The sequence below is a fragment of the Lonchura striata genome, chromosome Z (assembly GCF_046129695.1).
Source record: "Lonchura striata isolate bLonStr1 chromosome Z, bLonStr1.mat, whole genome shotgun sequence".
NCBI lineage: Eukaryota > Metazoa > Chordata > Aves > Passeriformes > Estrildidae > Lonchura > Lonchura striata.
The window spans coordinates 64,777,229-64,798,404 of NC_134642.1; the positions used below are offsets into that span (position 1 = coordinate 64,777,229).

General features: G+C 39.1%; 1 protein-coding gene across 1 annotated transcript in view; it reads right to left on the minus strand.

Annotated features, from left to right (window-relative positions):
- Positions 1–787: 787 nt before the first annotated feature.
- The window catches only part of LOC144248277 (3'-5' RNA helicase YTHDC2-like), a 38,908-nt gene continuing 18,519 nt past the window's right edge, over positions 788–21,176 (minus strand). Inside the window, exons 6-26 of the mRNA XM_077790273.1 lie at positions 18,018–18,120; positions 16,691–16,847; positions 14,404–14,511; positions 13,167–13,315; positions 12,642–12,777; positions 12,158–12,284; positions 11,133–11,198; positions 10,162–10,346; positions 9,915–10,011; positions 9,751–9,838; positions 9,571–9,651; positions 9,047–9,129; positions 8,008–8,113; positions 7,751–7,870; positions 7,125–7,397; positions 6,505–6,631; positions 5,856–6,061; positions 4,424–4,619; positions 3,207–3,316; positions 1,485–1,774; positions 788–1,086 (exon numbers count right to left, since the gene is read on the minus strand). Coding sequence (XP_077646399.1) covers positions 816–1,086; positions 1,485–1,774; positions 3,207–3,316; positions 4,424–4,619; positions 5,856–6,061; positions 6,505–6,631; positions 7,125–7,397; positions 7,751–7,870; positions 8,008–8,113; positions 9,047–9,129; positions 9,571–9,651; positions 9,751–9,838; positions 9,915–10,011; positions 10,162–10,346; positions 11,133–11,198; positions 12,158–12,284; positions 12,642–12,777; positions 13,167–13,315; positions 14,404–14,511; positions 16,691–16,847; positions 18,018–18,120 — 3,079 coding nt within the window. The 3' untranslated portion in view covers positions 788–815. The remainder of the gene's footprint in view (positions 1,087–1,484; positions 1,775–3,206; positions 3,317–4,423; positions 4,620–5,855; positions 6,062–6,504; positions 6,632–7,124; positions 7,398–7,750; positions 7,871–8,007; positions 8,114–9,046; positions 9,130–9,570; positions 9,652–9,750; positions 9,839–9,914; positions 10,012–10,161; positions 10,347–11,132; positions 11,199–12,157; positions 12,285–12,641; positions 12,778–13,166; positions 13,316–14,403; positions 14,512–16,690; positions 16,848–18,017; positions 18,121–21,176) is intronic.

Genomic DNA, 21,176 nt, shown 5'->3' on the forward strand with positions numbered 1-21,176 from the left:
CTTATCTTTCTCCAGTTCTTCTCTCAGCCTCCTTGGTAGCAGCCTTGGAGAGAGCTCTTTATCAGCTTCTTGCCCCTCAGCTTCTTTTTGCTCCTTTAGCTAACAGGCCTGCTGTTAGCCCCTTCCACAGTAATTCATCCATGAGGGGCAGGAAACAAGTAGAGCAGAATAGGATTAAAAAGCCTAGTGATTAATTAGAATTGGTTAAAGTCTGACAGACCTTGAGATGACACCAAAATTCATCATCCTAGAGTGTAGCCTACAGCACACTACTCGCATTTCTATATTCGGGAAAAATGTTTTCTTCCTTTTACGCTGTCTTAATTTAAAAGCTGAAAGATTCAAGAGGAATTACTACATCCTCCAATGAGTCCATGAAGTTTCCTCTGAATGATCTCCTTCATGTTACTGCAGTCTACTATTCAAGTATATAGGGACAACTGTCACAGTAATCTCATTAAAAATGTGTGCTTTGTTAAAATAACCATCACAAAAATCAGTCATAGTAAGGCAGGTAAGACAGAATCAGTATTGATACTGAAAATCTATTATGAATGCAGAAAAAGGCAGAATCCAAAAACTTCAGAAGTATGTATATAATATACTCATTTAGTTGAAAAAAACTTACACGTTTATTAGAACAAGTTTGGGGTTTTTTTAAATCTCATTTTTTCTACTTTGGATAGCTTTACCTCAGCAGTCCATAAATTATTTTTGCTGTATTAAACTAGTGAAACAAGGATATTTAGTCTAGATTTTTAAATTCCAGAAGGAAGTATTATGCAGTGTTACAAATGAAAAGCTACGTTAGATTCCTAATTTATCAGTAAAATACCTAACTGCAGAATGATATCAGCAAGAAATTCTATTATTTTGGAAGAGCAGGGTAGTATGTTAGAGAACTCTACCTTTCCAGACACTGGAGAAGAAGGAGTAGCACAGGGGCTGGAATAGCTACTGCTGTCTGCAGGTTTCACTGAGGACTGAGCTGATCTGTCATCTGAGCATTGTCCGGAGAGCAAAATGTCTTTTTCTTTGTACTTCTTTGGCTGGTGGAGTGCAGGAGAAGAAGATTTCACTGAAACCCTACAAAGGACATACCTTGAGTTTCACAAGCAGTCACTGAACAATTTACATCGACCTGTCCACCTACAGCATGACCACATGTATTACAGCAACTACAACATCTATTAAACCTAACTAAAAACTCATACTGACCATTCATTGCTTTTTAATGCTACTGTTAAACTTCTTCTGCTACTTCTCAAACATCACAATTCATGGACAATATTCCTGACTGCTCTCTCAAACAGCAGCCCCAGGTATGAAATACTTCTCTTTGGGATTACAATGCAGCATACAACAGTATAACACCTTCCAAATGTACTTCCACTGTTTTCACCTCCTATTACTAGCAGAAACTTAAGTGATACTCGTATACATAAACTGCAACCTACAGTAAGCAGAAGACCTCAGCATCTTACTTTTCAGCATGAGAGGAGTCAGATAATTCTGTTTCTGTTGAGCTTTTTCTGCTGCTGGTTGACTTCCATGTAGATGCCAAAGGAAGTTCTTCACAAGTCACAGGCCTTGGTCTCTGGCCAATTCCTGAAGGCTGCTGCAGATCTGCAGACTGTTCTTCAGCACTCAGAACAGCTGTAATTGCTCTTACAGTTGTTTCATCAACCTGAGACCACAGCTTAGAAGGAGCTCGCATACGACGCAGAAACAAGCTGTGCCACTTCTGCCTGAGCTGCAGCAGCATACCAGCAGCCTGCAATGAATTCCAATTCTGTTAAATACTGATGAAAATTAGATCACACAGGTAAGAGAACCCTGTCTTTTCCCTATCAAGCAACACCTGGCATTCCAATATAAACAGAGCCCAGAATTGAAGGCAAGACTAAGGTCTTGGGGAAGGGGAATAATCCATATTTAAACTATGATGTTAATTTGCTTTCTTTTCCTTGGGTACAAGGTCATTTTGGAAACATTTCATTTAGCTCTGTACTAAACTTAGCTTTGTATTGTAATTCCACAGACTTTTTTTTTCCTTCTTATCTTTCAAGAAAACTCAATCCTTTCATGCTTTATGCCCTTCCTCTCAAATCAGTCTCTACTCATGCATTCTTCAGTATCGTTGATGGAAAAGAGCTCTAAGTGATATTTTTCTTACATAGACACCTGGTCAAATGTGATGACTAAATTCAGAAGACTATTGTCTAATTCTGCTACTAGAAACGCTTCCATTACAATAAATTTTTAAAAATCACTCTTCTGGACACGACTAGGAGAGAGAGTATTATTATTAGAGTTGGTAAAGTTGTGTGTTTCATGACCCATAAACTGCAGCCACAGCTCCTCAATGACATAAAGACTTCTATTTCAAAGAGGATTTGAAATTTATCCTTCCAAAATCTGACAGCAACTTTCTCTCAGCAACTTCAGCTTCAAGTGCTCCTTTTTTGATCCGATTTTGGTTATCCTCTCAGAGAAAGAAGAACACAATATGCCAATGTGACTGTTCTCTCAGCTCTGGTTCAGATTTTGGCTTATCCCAGCTTGTGCTATGGCCTGATGGAGCACCATGCAGGCAGGACAGGAGGCCAGAAGGAGCAGAAGGGCCCTTATGCTGTCACTGTCACCTGCAGCTTGCTGTCCCTTGCACCCATCATTTTTTGTCTGCCAGTCTCTTCAGAATCTGCTGACTTGTGGAAAGGGACAAAACTGCCAAGCTCAGATATAAAACATCATATTGCCCAGAAAGTTTTTGAAACAGACCCAACAGCATCTGGATTGCTGAGGCTTTCCTGCTCCCTTTTGTGAGAGACAGGACACCCACACCAATATGGAGGAAGAGGGATGAGCACTCTCACTGTTGACTTAGGTGACTATTCTCTTTCTTTCTGCTGACAGGTAAAAGAAGAGAAAGGTATGGGTGATAGGTGATCAAACACTGCAACTTGGATTTTGAATACACAAATTCATGCAACAGACAACTCTGTGCCAAAGGGGATTGAAGCCGTTTAATTCTTAATGAGCTTGTGAAGTAAAGGTTAAATCACAGAGTACCTAGTTGGAGAGACCCAAATGGACCATGACATTCTTGGAGAAAATTCTTGGCTACTCAAATGTTACAAAAACCTTTTCACATCTTTTTACAATTCCTCTACATGAAGCAAACCCAGGAGTAATTTCTTACTTACTTCAGGGTCCAGTTTAAGATGGAGCCATTCATCCAGCTTCAGCAGTGCCAGATCAGCAGACGTCCTGTCCTCCATCTCACTGTCGCTGCTATCATTAGACACCCCTCCCCCTGAATTAAAGACAAAAGGTTCATCAGAATTTCCATATTTTTTCTACTATTATTTCTATACAAAAACCCGCATACTACTGTATTACCAGCAATATTTTTCCTTCTAAAATTGACTTTAAATGTAAACATTTGTAAAACTACCTCTTCTTTTCTGCAAATACACTGCAAAGTCTTTGCTCCAGATAGCAGCAATCAAGTAGCCAGGACTGCTGAAGGTCCTACTATGTAAAAATGTGGATTGATATGATGTGACCCAACTCATGTACCTTCACCAGTTTTCACAGGCCACTATACAACTTTTGCCTAAAGCTGTTGGCAAAATCACACATGCCTCTATTTCCTAGTAAAACAGCAGATTTAAAGACCTAGTAAGAAAAAAAAAATATGTATGGCTACTAATTAGGATTCTTTATTTTTCTTAAGTGCAATTCAGTCAGCATGAGCACTACTCTAAGGTTCACAGTTTAAAAGCAAGACAGGAAAGCTTTAGAAATAAGTTGGACTTTTAGTTTGATTCAAACTATGACAACTAGAAGCAGTTATTTTTGCTTCCATTCCAACAGGACTCAATTTAAATGAGAAAAAAAGAAGGAAATGTAAATATATTCTCTATTACTTATAGTTAATAGTACAGTTAACTGAAATTAAAAATTATCAGTAGAACATATCTTGAAAATGTATGTGTTAGCTAGAAGCAACATAACTTGTTTGCCATACTGATTGTTTCTAAATTATTCTGTTTGAATAATCTGGTTCAATGTATCAAATAAAGTAGTCTGCAGAAAGAGAACATGCATACTACACTTCTCAGTACCAGTACTACAGTTCTCATTAGATATTGTGGCTGCATTCTTTCCTTACAAACTATACTGCAGTTTCTGAGACCCTACGACTGTGTAATTTATGGACTTGAATAGGTAAGGAATCCCAAAATGGAGAGATTTGTTACAGAACCAACAAACTCTTCCTGAATAGCTACAGGAATTATAACAGCGCTGTTTCCAGAATCAGCCAATATATGTATTAAATATTACTGAAAAATAAGCTCTGCATGTCACACGCTGATGTATACCAACGGAAACATCCCAAATCCAGACTCCAGTGTACCTTGAAAGGATGAAGATGCCTGCAAGGCATTACTTTGCAGTCTGGCTGGTCCACAGAAGAGGGCCACGGTGACAGGTGTCACAACAGAGCAGCACCTGATGTTTGCTGTCTTGTGAGCTCTCGTCATTTCATCATATATAAGCCAGTCTGTAGGGAGGGCCTGGATGGCTGCAGCTTGTCCATTTGCTGGGGCAATCTGTGGAAGAGCAGGTAAAACCAGGCTATTGTACCCTCTACCTGTAATTAATGTAAATTTGAACGTATTTCTCATTTTATCCAGAGACACTGTGGGTGCCTCAACCTGGCAGTGCCCAAGGCCAGGCTGGATGGAGCTCTGAGCAACCTGGACTAGTGGAAGGTGTCCCTGCCCATGGCAGGGGCTGGAATGAGATAAGCTTTAAGGTCCCTTCCAACACAAACCATTCTATGATTCTGTATTTTGAGAATTAAATACATGTACAATTATATACATATAAAAATATACATGCATGTTGCTATCATGCTGGCATGGTAGTGTGGAGGATTTGTTTTAGAAAGGCCTTGGAAATGAGAAACTGAGGGAAAAGATACATTTATGTATGCTCCATTGTTTCAGGAAAGTCCCGCTTCAGCATTCCTCTGTAAACCCCCTTTCTCCCCACCCCTGAGCAGTTCCTATTGGACCTGGCCCTTGGGGTGGTTCTGATGTGCCTAAGCTGGACACTGTCTCTATTGTTTAGACCTTAAGTCTTAATTTTGCTGTATAAAACTGTATCTGGGCAATAGCCCGGGGCCTTTGGTCCCTGCAATGCTTCAGGCAATACAATCTCTCTGGACAAGCATACCATTGGTCTCTCTTGGTCTCTTTATCTCGAATCCTAGTGGCGACCGAGGCAGCGCCACAGCTCGGACCGTGCTAACCCAGCCACTGCCTGGTGAGCCCAGGGCAGCGGGACCGCGGAAAACCCCGGCCCCGAGAGGGGACAGCTAGCCAGAGGGTCCCGGGGGGCCGGGGAGGGACGGGGGACAGCGGCGAGAAACCCCCGAAAGCCGCACATGCACATAAAAAAGTGTGAGAGAATTCAACCAGATTCATCAATTATCCTACCATGGTAAAACAAAATATGTTGCTTTAAAAAGAAATGTTAAAAATAAGTTTCAGAGAAAAACTTGCTTTTAAGAATAGGGATCATTATATCTTTAAAACAATTTTATAGCAGGGCAGTTTTTTTTGCCTTTTTGCCTTTTCCATCTAGAGAAAGGACTAATTGAAACGATAGAAAAATGAATCAACTCCAATTCTATCAGCTGGGTAGAACAGTATTTTCTAAAGCTGTAGTGTTAAATGCCTATACTGCTTTTGAAGTACTGACAAATAGGAAAAGACATTTCTAAAACACGTGACAGATTTTAGTACCCTTTTTTTTAAACTATGAATTCAAAGTGTCTTTACCTTTTTATACTGAGACTGACCAAGAACAGAGGTAGGATGAAATCGCACTTTCTTCTCTTTTGGTTCCGTCAACACCAGGCTGTCTCTGTCTACATGCACAAGATTGGGATACATCCCAGCCACTAAGGCACCTTTAATTACAGCCCAGTTCTCAGAGTTAGCATTAACATCTCTAATATCAGCTCCTCCTCTGGCTCTCACAAAACCTGACAAATGAAAGAGACAAAACAGTGCCATGTTACCTTGTGTTTGGCTCTCAAAAGGAGTCAGAAACTAAAGGTGAAATAAATGACTTCTTTGTTGCATTTTTCACCACTGCCAACCTTAACAGCACCAAGAAGAAACCATTACACTGAAATCCTTCCTGATAAGGGGTTTCATACTGACACAGGATACCACTATTTTCTGCAATATAAAGACATTTCCTATGGGAATAATTCATTAAAACATGAAATGCAGTGGCATGTGGAGATGAGGGTGCTTTCAGTTTGATCAGCCACAATTCCTCATCTGCACCATACCCTGCATGAATGTGTGCATGACAGTGTATTTCAAATTAAGGAAAATTACACCAGTGAACATGATTTTTGTTACAATTTCTATATGCTTGACTTTAAAACAATGTTAAAATTGTTTCCAACTTCTCTACCTGAGGCTCTAAGCTGGCCAAGCACCTGTGTTCTCATTCCTGTAATGATTTCCATTGTGGCTCGGGATAGGAAGTTCTTTTCACAGAAGGCTCTCTCCCAGCCGTCACTGCGTGCCTTCTGCCATGCCTGAAAATGTTTTTACATTTGCCTATTAATTTGAAGGACTTAAACTAAAAACTGCAGGTGTTTTTTTAAAGATTACATTTATGTCAATAAAATGAATGCAAAACCCACTCTAAAAGTTAATGTATCAAACCAGATTATTTTTTCTGTTCAACAATTAGATTCTCTTTATGTGCTCACTCCAGTGATGATTATGTCAAATTAAAACAATAAATAAAGATCATTACATTAAGATCATGATTCAAAGTTCAGTGTAGTAGGATGCAAAGAGGCACGTTGTTGAAACATTCAAAATTTTCTAGGGTTTGAAACAAAACATACTACAAAAAGGGCTCCCTCACAAATTTATGAGTCCAATACACAGGAAAGGCACTAGGCAAAAAGAAAGTCTTCTCTGAGGACTTAATCACAGTCCGCCACTCTACATCCAACTGGTACATCTGCATTTTGCTTGGGTGATGTGCTGTGATTAGTACTTTCTGAAATGAAAGACTACCTGGAAAGCCCTGAGCAGGGCCATGTGGTCACTGAATGTCCCGGCAGCAAAGCGCTTCCTGCACAGCATGGCTGCACGCTTTTGGGAGGCCAGCGTGGGCAGCACAAAAGGGTCTTGGCAGGCAAGAGCACAGGCAATGGTCAGAACAGGATCCAGGCACTTCAGAACTACAGCATACAACACCATTTTACCGAGGTGTGGCTCTACAGGTAATTCAGTCAGCTGATAACCAAGCTCAGTGAGATCTTCCCAAGGGTCCATGGCATCTATGGTCTGTTCATAAACAAGCAAACAAACAAATAAAGGAGAGGAGGATGGGTACAGTGGACAAAATCAATTTACAGTGAAAGCAAAAAGGATGTGAATAATGGACATTAACTAGACTTGTTTCCAAACACTGAAGAAGCAAGTCAGACTATTAACAGAGACAAGACTTTGAAGCACTCTCTTCCCTTGACATGGAAAAACACATCCCCACACACAAAATGAAAACAGACAACAAGCAAAACTTCAAAACATCCTTAAGTAATTAAAAACAGCTTCAGTACAAACTGAAGTCAGTAAACTGCTACACCACAAATTTGGGATCAAACACAATTACCATCTAAACCTGTTCCTTTTCTGACCTTAAGCATATGCACAGCATTTCTCACAGTTACAGCAGGCGGAGGATCAGGAGCTTTCATAAGAAAGTCTACAATTGGACAATTAATTGGAGCCAGAATTTTTGTGTACAAACAGATCTCCTGCAAGGTAAAAGGCAGAACAAAAAAAGATTACCAAGATTTGGAAGCAGCTGCCAAACACATGATTTGTTGCAATTAGTAGTATGGTTTGAGGACATTGTATTTTTTAAAGTTATCGTTTCTAACTGAACATGCACCTGAAGCGGCAGTCTTAGAAGTTCTGGAGATTGAAATTCCAACATATTCTGAAATCGGAGCCTGCTGAAGAGACGAAAGCAGACCCCAGGCTTACAGCGCCCAGCCCTTGAAAATAAAATATGGGAAGTTGTGAAAATGAGGATTTCTTTCTAAAAACAAAACCAAAAGCCAACAAACAGACACAGAAACTCAGAATGGAAAAGAAGAGGCACTACCATGAAGAAAGTGTTGTTAGGTCACATGCAACATGAGAATTTCCTAATCATTAATTATTTTTGAGAGTGTGGCAATTTTTTACTGTAATTTTAACCCAACACTGAGAAATCTGGAGAAAGAAAAACAAGGCTTTTCTAATGTAAAGTGCTGTGGGTTTTTTGCTAACCTAAGACCAGTCCAAATCTCAATCATCCATTGTTGTAAGGAACCAGTTGCAAACTTTCTTGCTTCCCCTCACATCCCCTAAACAGAAGTGATGCTTGGAGTAAAAGGTAGAATAAAGATGAAGTAACTTGTGAGCGAATGAGGAAGGAATGAGCAAATTCTCTCAGTCATATACATCTATGTGCATACATGCAGCTTAATGCCAATATGATTGATTAAACAGGCATTTGTTGCTACATAAACTTCTGAGCCCTCCCCCACAGTGCTGGGAAGAATATAATCATGGCCTGTTAAGTCATGGATAGCTTGGAGAAAGTGAAATAGGCAGTCCTCTGCCCATAGACATGATGTGAAAACATCCCACTGGACATTGTGACTGCGGGTGCTACGTGGGAGAAAGAGGAAGGAGAACAAATTAATGGGGGGAAAACAACCCAGACCTTTGGGAAATGCCTGAGCATCACTTTTCTACAACTTGGGAGATTATTCCAAGGAAATACATGCTGACACCTACTCGTCTGCAGAGAACCAGTGTTGGCCTCTATGCAACACAACACCAGAATAGGCCAGAAACAATTACTGTGTTGTGTGGTTTATTCTAAACATAAAGGACTGTGCATATCTGCAAAATGGGAACCGCTATGAGGCATTTATTACCTGCCTTTTCTCTGGATAGCACTGGCTTTTGAAATCCACCCCATTTTTAGCACTGTAGCACAACTCAGTGCATCAAAAGACTTCTAGAAAAACAAAGAAAGGAATACAAACTGAAAACTTAATAGGGTACATGAAATACAAGTTACTAGTTAGTTAGATTACCAACAGGAGTTTTCTAAAAAGTATGAAATAGTAATATATACAGCAGCTTCTGAGACAAAGGTACCTTCTCAATTTCAAGTGAATTAATGAGGGTATCTCCTTTCTAGTATCTCAATGCTCCGCAATTTTTGAAATTCAAGATTTTCAAGGTTTTTTAGACGGATAGTTTACAGTATTTGTCTTAAAACAAATGCATGTTGAAGCCTTTCAGAAAGGACTGTTGCCTGACAGGCACTAGGTCTCAGCTAGTAAAAGCTTTTTCTCACTTTACTGTAAAGTAATAAAAAAAAAAAAAAAAGTTCTCCAAAATTTATACACTGTGTGTTTTAGAATCACACTAGGAAAATTTAAGGCAGTCCTACCTCTTTCACCTTGCCTGAGTCAATGACAAACACCACATCATTGACTGTTATGCTGGTTTCTGCAATATTAGTAGAAAGAATCTGCAAAGAAAAAACCCAAAACCACCAAAACTATAATAACTGCAAAAGCAATGGCAAAATAGGTCATTGTGGCATTGGAAAAAGTCCTCTAATACTTGCAATTTTGCGGATGCCAAAAGGTGGACTTTCAAGCACTTTCTTCTGGTCCAAAGTCTGCATACTTGAATGAAGCATGAAAACTTGGTATCTAATGCAAGACAAAAGGAACATTTTAAGGATCCTTAAAAGAAGCAATGAAAAGCCACAGTAACTAAAGGTTTTACCTGTGAGCATTATCAGAAAATCTCTTGTCATCCAAAACAATGCGGTCCCTCAGGCTCACTATCTCATCATACCCAGGAAGAAATATTAAAATTGCTCCTAAAAAAGGAAGTGGGTTTGCAAAGTTAAACAGAAAATTCAAATACATGCCGAATAGCACTCAGAAGGTTTTAACGTCTGTGGATTGCTGAAAAAAGAGCATGATTATCAGAAGTCAAATCCACAACCACTGGTTAGGTATTTACCTACCTGCATCAGAACTATGACAGATGCTGTGAAGTAAGTGCATTATCAGATCCAGATCCACTTTTTCATCATCAAAACTGTGATGGTAAGCTGTCAGTAGCTCTCTGTCCTCTGCACTAAGGTCACTAGCACTCTTTTGGACCAGGGAACTGGAACTTTCATCCATGTTTCCAAATCCGAATGAAGCGCTGTAACAGGAAAATACACCAGAATCAAGGCTGCCCCTTCGGGTTTGCATTGAGCCATCAACTCAAACTTAGATCAAGACCAACATGACTATTGGTCTTGAATTCTGATGTTTAAGTGTAGCAGAAGGGAATCACCATACTATTACTGTTTACTGATTCCAATGTTAACCCAATGAAGGATGCCACTTTATTTATTAGTGGTAACTTTAGTTTTCTTCAACTTCATTGAAACACAACCATAAGCAAAGGAAAGTATAAAGATACTTCTCGTTTATCTGTTCAAGTAAAAATATTTGAGAGATACGTCTTCTCCAAAAATTTCCCACTAGCAGAAACTACACTAAAAGAAATTATAGTAGAGATAATCTTTACAAAACACTACCACAAGTATGATAACTGTAAGTTAATCAGAAAATCATTCTTGAATGGCCTAGTGTACACATTACTTCTGCAAATTTTCTTTAATATGCCTATTGCATATAAAAAATATAGATAAAAACACATTACAGATTTGTTTCCAAAATAAGCATGTGAAAAGAAAATGGTACATAGTATAGAATTAGCAAGTTGTGCAAGCATAAACAATATGCTATTGAGTACAAACTTTTTTGCTGTTTATTTTTTGAAATACTCCTATTCTTAAAAAAAGGTATTGCTATTAAGTCCAGATTTTAGAGCATGAAAAGCTAAAACCTGTTCTGATTAGAAGAACACAAATCTCAAATTTCCCATCACAACTCTATGTATATCATATACAACTCATTCTGCAAAACAGTTACAGCTTACCTGTAGGATTCCAACAGATGAACAACCTCTGTCTGTCCAAAGTGCCTAGCCCAGTCCACAGCCATCCTGAAATAGTTGCACAAGTATTTTTATTAGACTTTTCACTTCAAAAGATGCATATGAAGAGCACATCAGGAGAGGCAATTGACATCAGACTTTTGTACCCATTTCTGTATTGACATCAGTACTGTTATTGCTGGATCTGCAACTTCCCATTTGAAAGTGCTTCATAGGTGTTAACAGCTGACTTTTAGGTGACTACAGTTCTTTACCACAATAGAATGTCAGTTTTACACAGGAGCAAACATGCACAAGGAAGTGAGGAGGAAGAAGGTGCCATTCCTTTAAAAATGGTGCAGAGATCAGACCTGCCTGTTTGCAGTATCCTTGAAGTCATCTCAAAAAGTCACACCCCAGGCATAACATCTGGCTATTTCATGTCTTTCAGAAGCTGTCCTTCTCACTATGCAGTTCACTCTTTTATCTTTAAATTGCATTTCTTCCCCAAGTTATTCAAATGTTAGTACCAAATATCAGACCCCTGGAATCCTAATTCTTATCATTCCATACTACAATTATTTACTGTACTTCCCTGTTTATATGAAGACATACTCCATGACCACAAAACCTGAGTTTCTACAGATTCACAAATATTTTTACATGCTACAATATATTTAGAAACATAACAGAAAGATCTTCTGATATGTGTAACTCCATGAAAATAGCAATTGCCAAATATTTTGGTCCAATTCAGTAGATTACAGTTGTTCTACTAACCAGTATCTTAAATAAGACCTACTGAAGCAAAGTTTATAGCTCACAATCAAGACCATGTAATTAAGAATTCAATTTAGAATTTACAGAAAACAATGTGATTATCAGGAGTTAGAAATTGTTGAGGCTGTCAAAATCTATAGTTCTTACAGCAGTGTGATAAGTTAGCAAATTAATTTAGATGATAAAGAATTTTCTTCCTCTCTCCTATATTGACAAATAAATCTATCTTTTGGTTTCTCTGTTTTTACCAGCCATTAGATGATTTGCAGTGGATACTTGCTCCCATGCTGATCAACTGTTCTACTTGACTCAAAAAGCCTCTCCCTGAAGAAATCATCAGAGCAGTCGCACCAGTTTCACTGTGCCGATAATCAACTGAGAAATAAAAAAAAAAAAAAAAAAATCCAGCAAACCCAGTAGAAATGTTATTTTTTCATCTAAATATAGTACAAATATTGCTTTCAAATTCCAGCCCAAAGAGAATTTGTTTCCTCACTTTATCTCTGAAGTTAGTTCATATGAATTCTACACTGTTTTAGAAACACACTTCTGTCAATACTTCAAAACAACAACTAACTAAACAACTCATTATTTCTGCTAGCCCTATCATTTTTTCAGTCAGCATCAGAATGCAAAGGTTAACACCATTTGAAACTGGAGATAAAAGTAGCCATAAAAATCTAAGTACATCTGAGGTTGCTTTTTTCTTATGTAATAACACATGAAACTTACCACTGACATTTTCAGTTAAAATAAGATTTAACAGCTGAGCAAACGAATCAATATCTTTATGCAACCAGATGTCAGAAAGACAGGAATCCATTTCTTTTACTATCCACGGTTCAAGGCAATTCACATCTTTTTCAGTCTGAAGATAAAAAACAATATTGAAAGTTTAATCTTTTCCAAGAGTTGTCTTTATTCTCATACATTACCCACAAAGAATTGCAATGGTTATTTTTCCCAGCAGCAACAGAAACCCAGCACTCAGGTATCAGTTCATGCATTGATTTTGTCATACGCAAGTACGAACACAATGGCAGTCGAGCCATTTGATCTGAGGAAAAGCTGTGTGCAACCACCCGAACTGAAGAGCACACTTCAGCTAGAGCCGTTCATCCTCATCAAGTAATCTTTAAAATACGTTAATGTCCTGAAAGACTCGACAGAACTTTAGAAAACAGATTTTAAATGGATAGTAATACAACACAAATATAAACACCTGTAACATCTCTTCCGACTAAAGAAAAAACTTACCAGTTGATTAAATACTGTGTCACCGCCATCATCCAACCGTTTGTACTCCTCATTTGTCCTTGGAACCGATTTTTGTCTCCGAGATGTCCCTTTGTTAGTGTTATCTTGAGCTGAACACCACTCAGCAAGAGTGTTCTTCTGTTTCTCTTCTAGAATGCAAAGTATTCCCCAAGAAAGTTTTAGAGTCATATTTATTATCCATTGTCTTCTACTAAAAAAGTTAGTCACAGCAGGTTTTACCAAGTTTTACCCATTCAACATCTTTTTTTAGTCTAGAATGCTCCTACCAGTCCAACATAAATGACATGTTTAAGGGTACCCAAAGTGCACTGCACCCGGGCTATAAAAACAAGGTAAAACCCAACACTTTGCTGTTTAACCCCCCAAACCTCCATTATTCCAAACTACTGCATTCAAAGTATCTTCCTTAAGTAATCACCTTCTACACAATCTCAGGCCAGATCTTTTTCCACAAATGGAATTCTGAAGACAAGTGATATAGTCCCTGCATGTAACAACTTACTTTTCTACACTAGTGGAAGAAACATCAGAAAACACCAGTGTCCTAACTGAACTTTTCTGACCCCAGTGATCAGAGATGAGCACTGTGATCAATATCCAGTTAGGACTGGATATTGAATGTTATAGCTTTGGGGTTTGCATTTTCTACTTTTTCTTTAAATAATCACTGGGATCATTACTTTCAGTTGCCAGGAAAACTTCTGAAGCAGTATCTACTTAATTTAAAACCAATGATGTTTAGCTCAAGAGTGTTAACACTTAAAAAAATGCATCCATGCCTGAAGAAAGCAGTGAAAAATGTTACTGAAGGGAATACCTTGTCCATTTAGTGCAAGATGTACAAAATCATGCCTGCTTTAATAGCTGCACTTTAATTTGCACCCAAAGGTACAGACATCCTATGCTTCTTTAGTATTCATGTGGGCAGAGCCCCCAGTTATATATAACTCTACAGCATAATAATTAGAAAAAAGATGACATTTATCAACTGAGTGAAAACAGAATGCAACCACTGAATCAAAGTGATTTTTTTTTCTTTAATTGCATAAACTATTTCCATAATGTAAATATTGAGAGCTTAAAGATACTTGCTGTCATCTAAATTACACTCATTTAATCTCCTGACTCTGGAATTTCAACAGAAAATAATCCTGTTAATTGTTTGTTCAATCAATGATTCTCATTGCCAACCCTTAGAATTAACAAGTCCGCTGACCTTGCTGCTTCTTTTCTTTGTACTTCACCATCTCTTTGTTTGTATACCCAGTGCTTCGTAAAATGTCCTCCAGAAACATCTCTTTAACTTCAAAAGGTCTCCCTTGGACTAAAATAGAAAAAATCCGTAAAAGATCATATATTCACCAGCTTCACTTACAGAATTAATTTTTTAAAAAACTACCTTCACTGGAGTTTATTTTTCTCAAAACTGTACAAAACAAAACATTTCCAAAATCAAATGCCACCTTGTTTCTCCATAACCTCTTCAATTTTATGAAGTGTTCCAGCAGGAGATGTTCGGAAGATTGACAGTTATTAACTACAATTTTTTTTTAAACGAGAAAAAGAAAACAGCTGTTTTTGTTTAGGCTTACAAACAAGAACTTGCCATGTAAATCTGCCATCTGGATTAAAAATGTAATTAATTAATAAGCAATTAATACAGCTTTTTGCAAGGTTCCACACAGAGACAGTACATCCTTGTACTGAACTACTTTCTTTTCATGAGAATCATGTGAGAAGGCAGCCTTATATCCATGTCCTCTACTAATTCAGCAAAGCTGAGCTTTCTTTACTGAATACTTCTTGACAGATGAGACATCCCAGTGGCCTTTACCTTCTGATAATTTATCCTGATTTCTTTTTCAACAGGACTGTTTTTTAGACCTTATCTGTCAACATTGCAGGATGCTTTTTGCATGAAGATTAAAATCTCTACATTTTGATTTCTTGTTCCTTAACCTGACTCAGGAACACTCAGGAATTTCCTTCAGAAAGAACAATCCACAATTCACATACTTTTAGAAGCTGGTCACAGAGGAAGCCTTCCAACACTGATCACAAACTCTGTGTACTACAGCGATCCACAGCTACAAGATGTGGTTTCTGTGGTCAGGATTTTGTCAGCTGTATTGCTGAAGGAGACTCAAACCTTGTATATTACATTAACAGAAAAAGCTACTTCTTTTAATTCTTAAATTAACAAAAAAAAAAAAAAAAAAAAACAACGGGAAAAAAACATCTTTTGAATTGTTATTGGCCTGTTACATAACCAGCACAAACACTGTGGTAAACTGGAAAGATTGGGAGAGATTGCCAGCAGATTTTCCAACACAAATTGACCGATCTGAAAGAACAGGAAGCTGCAAAAAGACTAAACTGGAAAGTCATACAACAATCACAACTGAGGCACTCCCTTGCAAAAAAAATTCAGAGAACATGAAATCACGTGTAATTTCCAGATTCCTGTCTCCAACAAGCTGCAAACCTTATTCAACTGGGCAAAAATTCAAAACTGAGAACTAAACAGTTCCATCTGCAAAAAAAGGAAGGAAAAAAAGGTTTCCTCCTCACAAACATTTGCTAAAATAAACCAGTAAGCAATCCCATTTCCTAAAACCATTGAGATTTTTTTTTAAAAAGGCTGACATGCAGAGAGTCTACCTGATTGCCAGATAAAGCATTTCTCTTAAAAGCTACCTTTCAAAACACATTAAAGTTGGACATTACTGTTGAAAAAGTAAGAGGATTGCAAGGTGCCAGAGGAGGTCACCCATGCAGAAAACCTGCAAGCCAAGAGGGTGGGGCAAAAACCGCAAACCCACAAAAACCCCCCATCTCCCACGCATTTACATTTTGCCTTTACTTAAGATCAGTCAAATGAAATTAAACCAGCAAATAATGGTAACTTTTCTTTGCATTTGAATGTAGTCTAACTGCAGGTAACTGAGTCTGCAAACAAACTAAGCGAAACTGGATGTCTTTTCTGAATATTTACCTAGATGAACAACTACTAATTTTCCTTAAATCAGAGAATCATGTGATTCTTTTTTCATGTGAAACCCAATCTGCCTAAGCCTGTATTTCTGAACTGAACTGGTACAGTTATTTGTGTTTTATCCAGTAACCAGTAACAACCTTCAAAAAGCCTGAACAGTAAGATCCTACTGGAATGCACTGATATATATCACACTCATGTAGCTCCTAAGTCCTGTATCAGCATGAAGACAGAACTTCAATGACCTCTTCCTCCTTCTTCAATTAAGAGTGGAGGGGGGCAGGATGTACCTGCATTTACAGAACTCCCAGTGACTAAAACACTTCACTTTGAATGAGGTGCAAACAGTCAAGAAACAAGAAACCTGCATACAGAAAGAACAAGGATTCCTGGAATTCTCAGTGTATTAATCATGTGCCTTTACTCAGAATAATTTGCTACAGTTTAGTAAGATCTGTGAGTCTCAGGGCAGGTATACTCAGACTTAAGAGTTAAGATCAAGACTTACTATGTATTACTGGGCAGCTTCCAAAATACCTAATAAAGAGATTTGCATCTAGAGCAGCACTAGAGAGAATTAGTTTTAAATTATTCTGGTTTTGCAGCACATCTCTCAGTTTTATTAGCAAGAAGTCGCTGAACCTATCCCTCTCATGTACTTCATCCTGTAACAAAAGGGGAAAAAAAGAGATAAAAAACCATCACAGATTCACAACTTCTAACAAAAACAAACTTCTCTAAAAAAAAATACATGTTTTGGTGGCACATTACAGAGGCCTTAATATGTGTGAGTCTAGTTTAAGTAATAGGTTTTTTTAAAAAAACTATCCATAAAGAAACAAAAATGCCTCAAAAAGTTTTTATCAGCGCTGAGTGCATTACAATGCTGAAGCTGTAAGCACCTTAACTTTAGAGGCTAAAGTGAGTATCTGAAACCTCTCTGATTTTGTATTTGAAGCCAAATTTCAAGAAAACACCACAAACTACAAATCTTATTTTAATAAATTCTCACTTCACCACTGATAAGCATTTAAAAAAATGTATGACACCACATAATCAGAAAAACAGACAAATTGCTTAGACAAGTCATACACAAAGCCTGTAAGTTAAGGCACATAACTGATTAATCATCTTTTTCATTCTTCTGTTTTGATTTATATTATGAATGAAGGAAACAAGGACTCAAAATACAAAGTTTGTAGGCTGACATCAAGAATGTATAAATCATTCTCATGCTTTTTTAACTCTGATAAACAGGCAGGCACCTAAACTTACCTTTTCATCTTCAGTACTTAAGTCTTGCCAAAAACATTCTAGTTCCCTTTACTTATTCAATTCCATCATAGGAATATTGACATAATCACAAATGAACAATCTGAATACTTTGCTAGCAATTAGACTCCACATTATCTAGAAAACTCTGGGCAAACAAATGGACTGAAAACCTGTATTGCTAAAACAAATGGTAAGACAAAATCTGACACAATCACATTGAACCACATCAAGGTAAGCCTCCCTAAGGATTTTCTGCTGACCATGGAAGTTCAGAAATATTTACACTTCTGTCCCTCTCCACTCCTCCTGATTCCACACTTAACCATTGGCATGAAAATAAGATATTTTTACAGGAAAAACGCAAACACACAGAAAAACACCAAACTGCACAAAACATGCATTCTACTCTGAGGACTCAGAAAGTCTTTGAAGTTGATTCAGATTCTACCAAACAAAAACACCTAAAGTGCTCAGCAAATTTAAGTAAAACAAATGAAGACCTCATTTTCCAAAGCAATACATATTGCTCCACCCCACATGAAAGACCACAGGATGCTCACCACAATAACATGGGTCACGGTGGAGAGAGTGCTGTCTCCTGCCATCAGCGTGCCAAGGAGCATGTCATTAGTGCAGAATGTTACCAGCGTCTTTGGAGAAACCCTATGGATCACATCACAGAGACAACTCAGGGGTTTGCACCATTTAAAGCTTTCCATGGATCAAAAATTAATGCAGCTGCTGACCAGAAGAGAAATTACAGTTCCCTCCTCAAAAGATTAATGCACACCACTTGTTTTTAAACTATGCCTTTTCCCAGACATTTCCTAACAATTTGTAGTGCTTGCATCTCAAAACTCTGGACAATGTATTAATTGAAAGAATAAGATTCAATTTTAATAAATAAGGAAGTAAAAGAAAACTGTGAAGAAACCCTGCATGTCATTCATTTTACTAGAAAATTCCATGTGGAAAACCAGGTTCCAATTCCTCAGCCTGTGCTTGGATATAGCCTTTGTACTTGTCTACATGTGGTGGGATGAGCCAGGTGCCTACCCAAGCCACTCTATCTGTCCTCTCCACAGGCAAGGGAGAGGAAACATAAAAAAATGACTCCCAGGCCCCAGAGAAAGATAAGGAGAATGTGGGTCTCTCCCACGGGAAAGTGGGCTCTCCACGAGTTTCTCCAATATGGGTCCTTCCCATCGGCTGCAGTTCTCCAGGAACTGCTGCAGCACAGGTCCTTTTCCACAGGGTGCAGTACTTCAGGAACAGTTTGCTCCAGTGTGAGACCCCACAGGGTCACAATCCTGACAGCAAACCTGCTTCTGTGTGGCTCCCTCCCTGGGGCCACAGCTTCTGCCAGGAGCCTGTTTCAGCACAGACTTCCCAGAGGATCACAATCTCCTTCAAGCATCTACCTGCTCCAACACAGAATCCTTCACAGGAGGATCCCTGCTGCACCACGGACCTCCACGGCCTGCTGGGCCACAGCTGCCTCACCATGGGCTGCACCATGGGCTGCTCTGGCACCTGGAGAATCTCCTCCCCTCCTGCACTGACCTTCCTGTGTGCAGAGCTGCTTCTCTCACATGCTTTCACTGCTCTTCCGGAACCGCTGCCTCTGTTGTGCAGGTTTTCCTCCCCCATTCCCCACTGTCCCAGAGGCACTATCACCATCGCAGATAGGCTCAGCCTTGGCCAGAGGCAGGTCTGCCTTGGCTGGCACCGGCTCTGTCACACACGGGAGAGGCTTCTGGCACCTCCTCACAGAAGCCTCCCCACAGCCTTGCCTTGAAGACACAATTCATTACAGCTGACTAAATCACAGAGGCATCTGCTTGATCCTCTGGTTTTTCAGGAGGTGAAAATACTGAAATGTTACAATTCTATACCTGGGGCACAGTTAGCTGTCCCAATAACAACAGCAATTCTCACTACTCCCTCTGCTACTGCCATCCTAAAAGAGCTGAAAAGTTCCTCTGTACTGTACTCTACAGCTTTTCTCTGGAGGACAGTTAAGAAAACCTTAAAAATTACGTTTCTGTGTTACTAGAAACACCTCTCAACATCTCCACTCCAAATTTCTTTTGTCCACAGCTCAAAATATTGTTATCTCCCCCTTTCAGTGTTTCCCTGGAGTAATTGTATTGATTTTTCTCAAGCTGGATTTTCTGCACTGCTTCCAGTAATTCTACCATTTTCACCTGACTTTGCTCTTCTTCTGCCAGCATAGTACTTCCATATATTAATCATCCAGCTTATTTGTGACACATCTTCACCAGCTCTTCTAATCTCCTAATATCTATGGAGAGTTTTGTGGATGAATGGCTTCGTGAGAAAGGACATGACTACATGCAGTTAGTGAAGCAGTAGCTGAAAATTGCACAGTGCAGCAATAGCAGATGTAGCAATAATATCTTATGTCCTTGGCTAAGCTGGTTCCCAACAGTAGAATGTTCAGCAAAAGATAAATGTAAGGGAAAACAAAGCAAGCTTAGAAAGCTCCAAAGGCGGGATTGACCTGTTTTTCATACACCAATGATGAGCTTAAATTTTGCAATATGCATAAGCTTCATTATAACGGGTATAACTGTACATGTGTGCTTGAAATAAACTGAGACTTGTTGACATTATAGAATGGACTTGTCTCCCGTCATTTTTTCCACAAAATGGTGACCCGATCGACGTGATAGGCACCACGGTGGAGTGACGAAAAAGGGTTCGGGTCCCGATGCAGCCAGGACGGCAAAAGTGCTGAACTGAAATAGAGTGCACCGTGTCCCAGGTGACTGCAGAGGCAAGCCTGGCCGATATGTGCTGCCGACGACCTCGGAGGGCTGCAACAGCGCTGACAATATAGGTATGGAGAGGCAAGCAGCATATGATTTATTTACTGCATTCTTGCAGAGAAGGCAGATTAAAGGCATTGATTTGCAAAAAGATCTGCCAGGGTTATTAACATATGGGTATTCTAAGGGGTTCTTTGTAAATCCTCATACAGTACATGAGTTGTCTGAGTGGCGTAAGTTCGGGGATAAACTGTGGGAGGAAGTTTTAGATGATGATAAGACAGCTAAAAAGTTGGGAAAGTGGTGGAAGGTAGTTCACAATGAGTTATTATAACATCAGGCAGAAAAGAAAGCTGCCGGGCAGAGAACTTCAGCACTAGAGAAAAATAGAGGTTTTAGCGGGGAGGATTGGTTGCCTGGTGTTTCCATGCCACCTGCTGTGTCTACAGTGGAGTTACCTCCATTGCGACCTGTGCCTGAGGACACGGAAACAGAGTCACGTTGCGAGCCCACGGCTCCTCCAGCCCCCTCAGAACAGAAATCGACAGTTTGTCAAAGTTTGTCTGTCAGTAAGCCGACCCCTAGGGCAGAGTCTGACCTAACGGAGGCTCTGGCCAGGGAACGGAGGGAAGTTTGGGCGACTTTGGCAAGAGAGGAGCTGGACAAAGGAGATGGGCAGGCTTTGGAACTAGCAGCAGAACTGGCTTGTCCTGTAATTTTTCAGCAGCAGGCAGGCGGAGGGTTAACAGCTCAGATTACACCGTTTAGATTAGAAGTTGTTGTCACAGTTGCGAGCTACAGTGAGTCAATTTGGAGTTACTAGTGAACCGGCTAGGCAGATATTGGATTATGTTTGGAGTACTAATATATTGCTACCAGGAGATTGTAGAAGTCTTGCTAAGCTGATTTTCTCGACACATCAGAGGC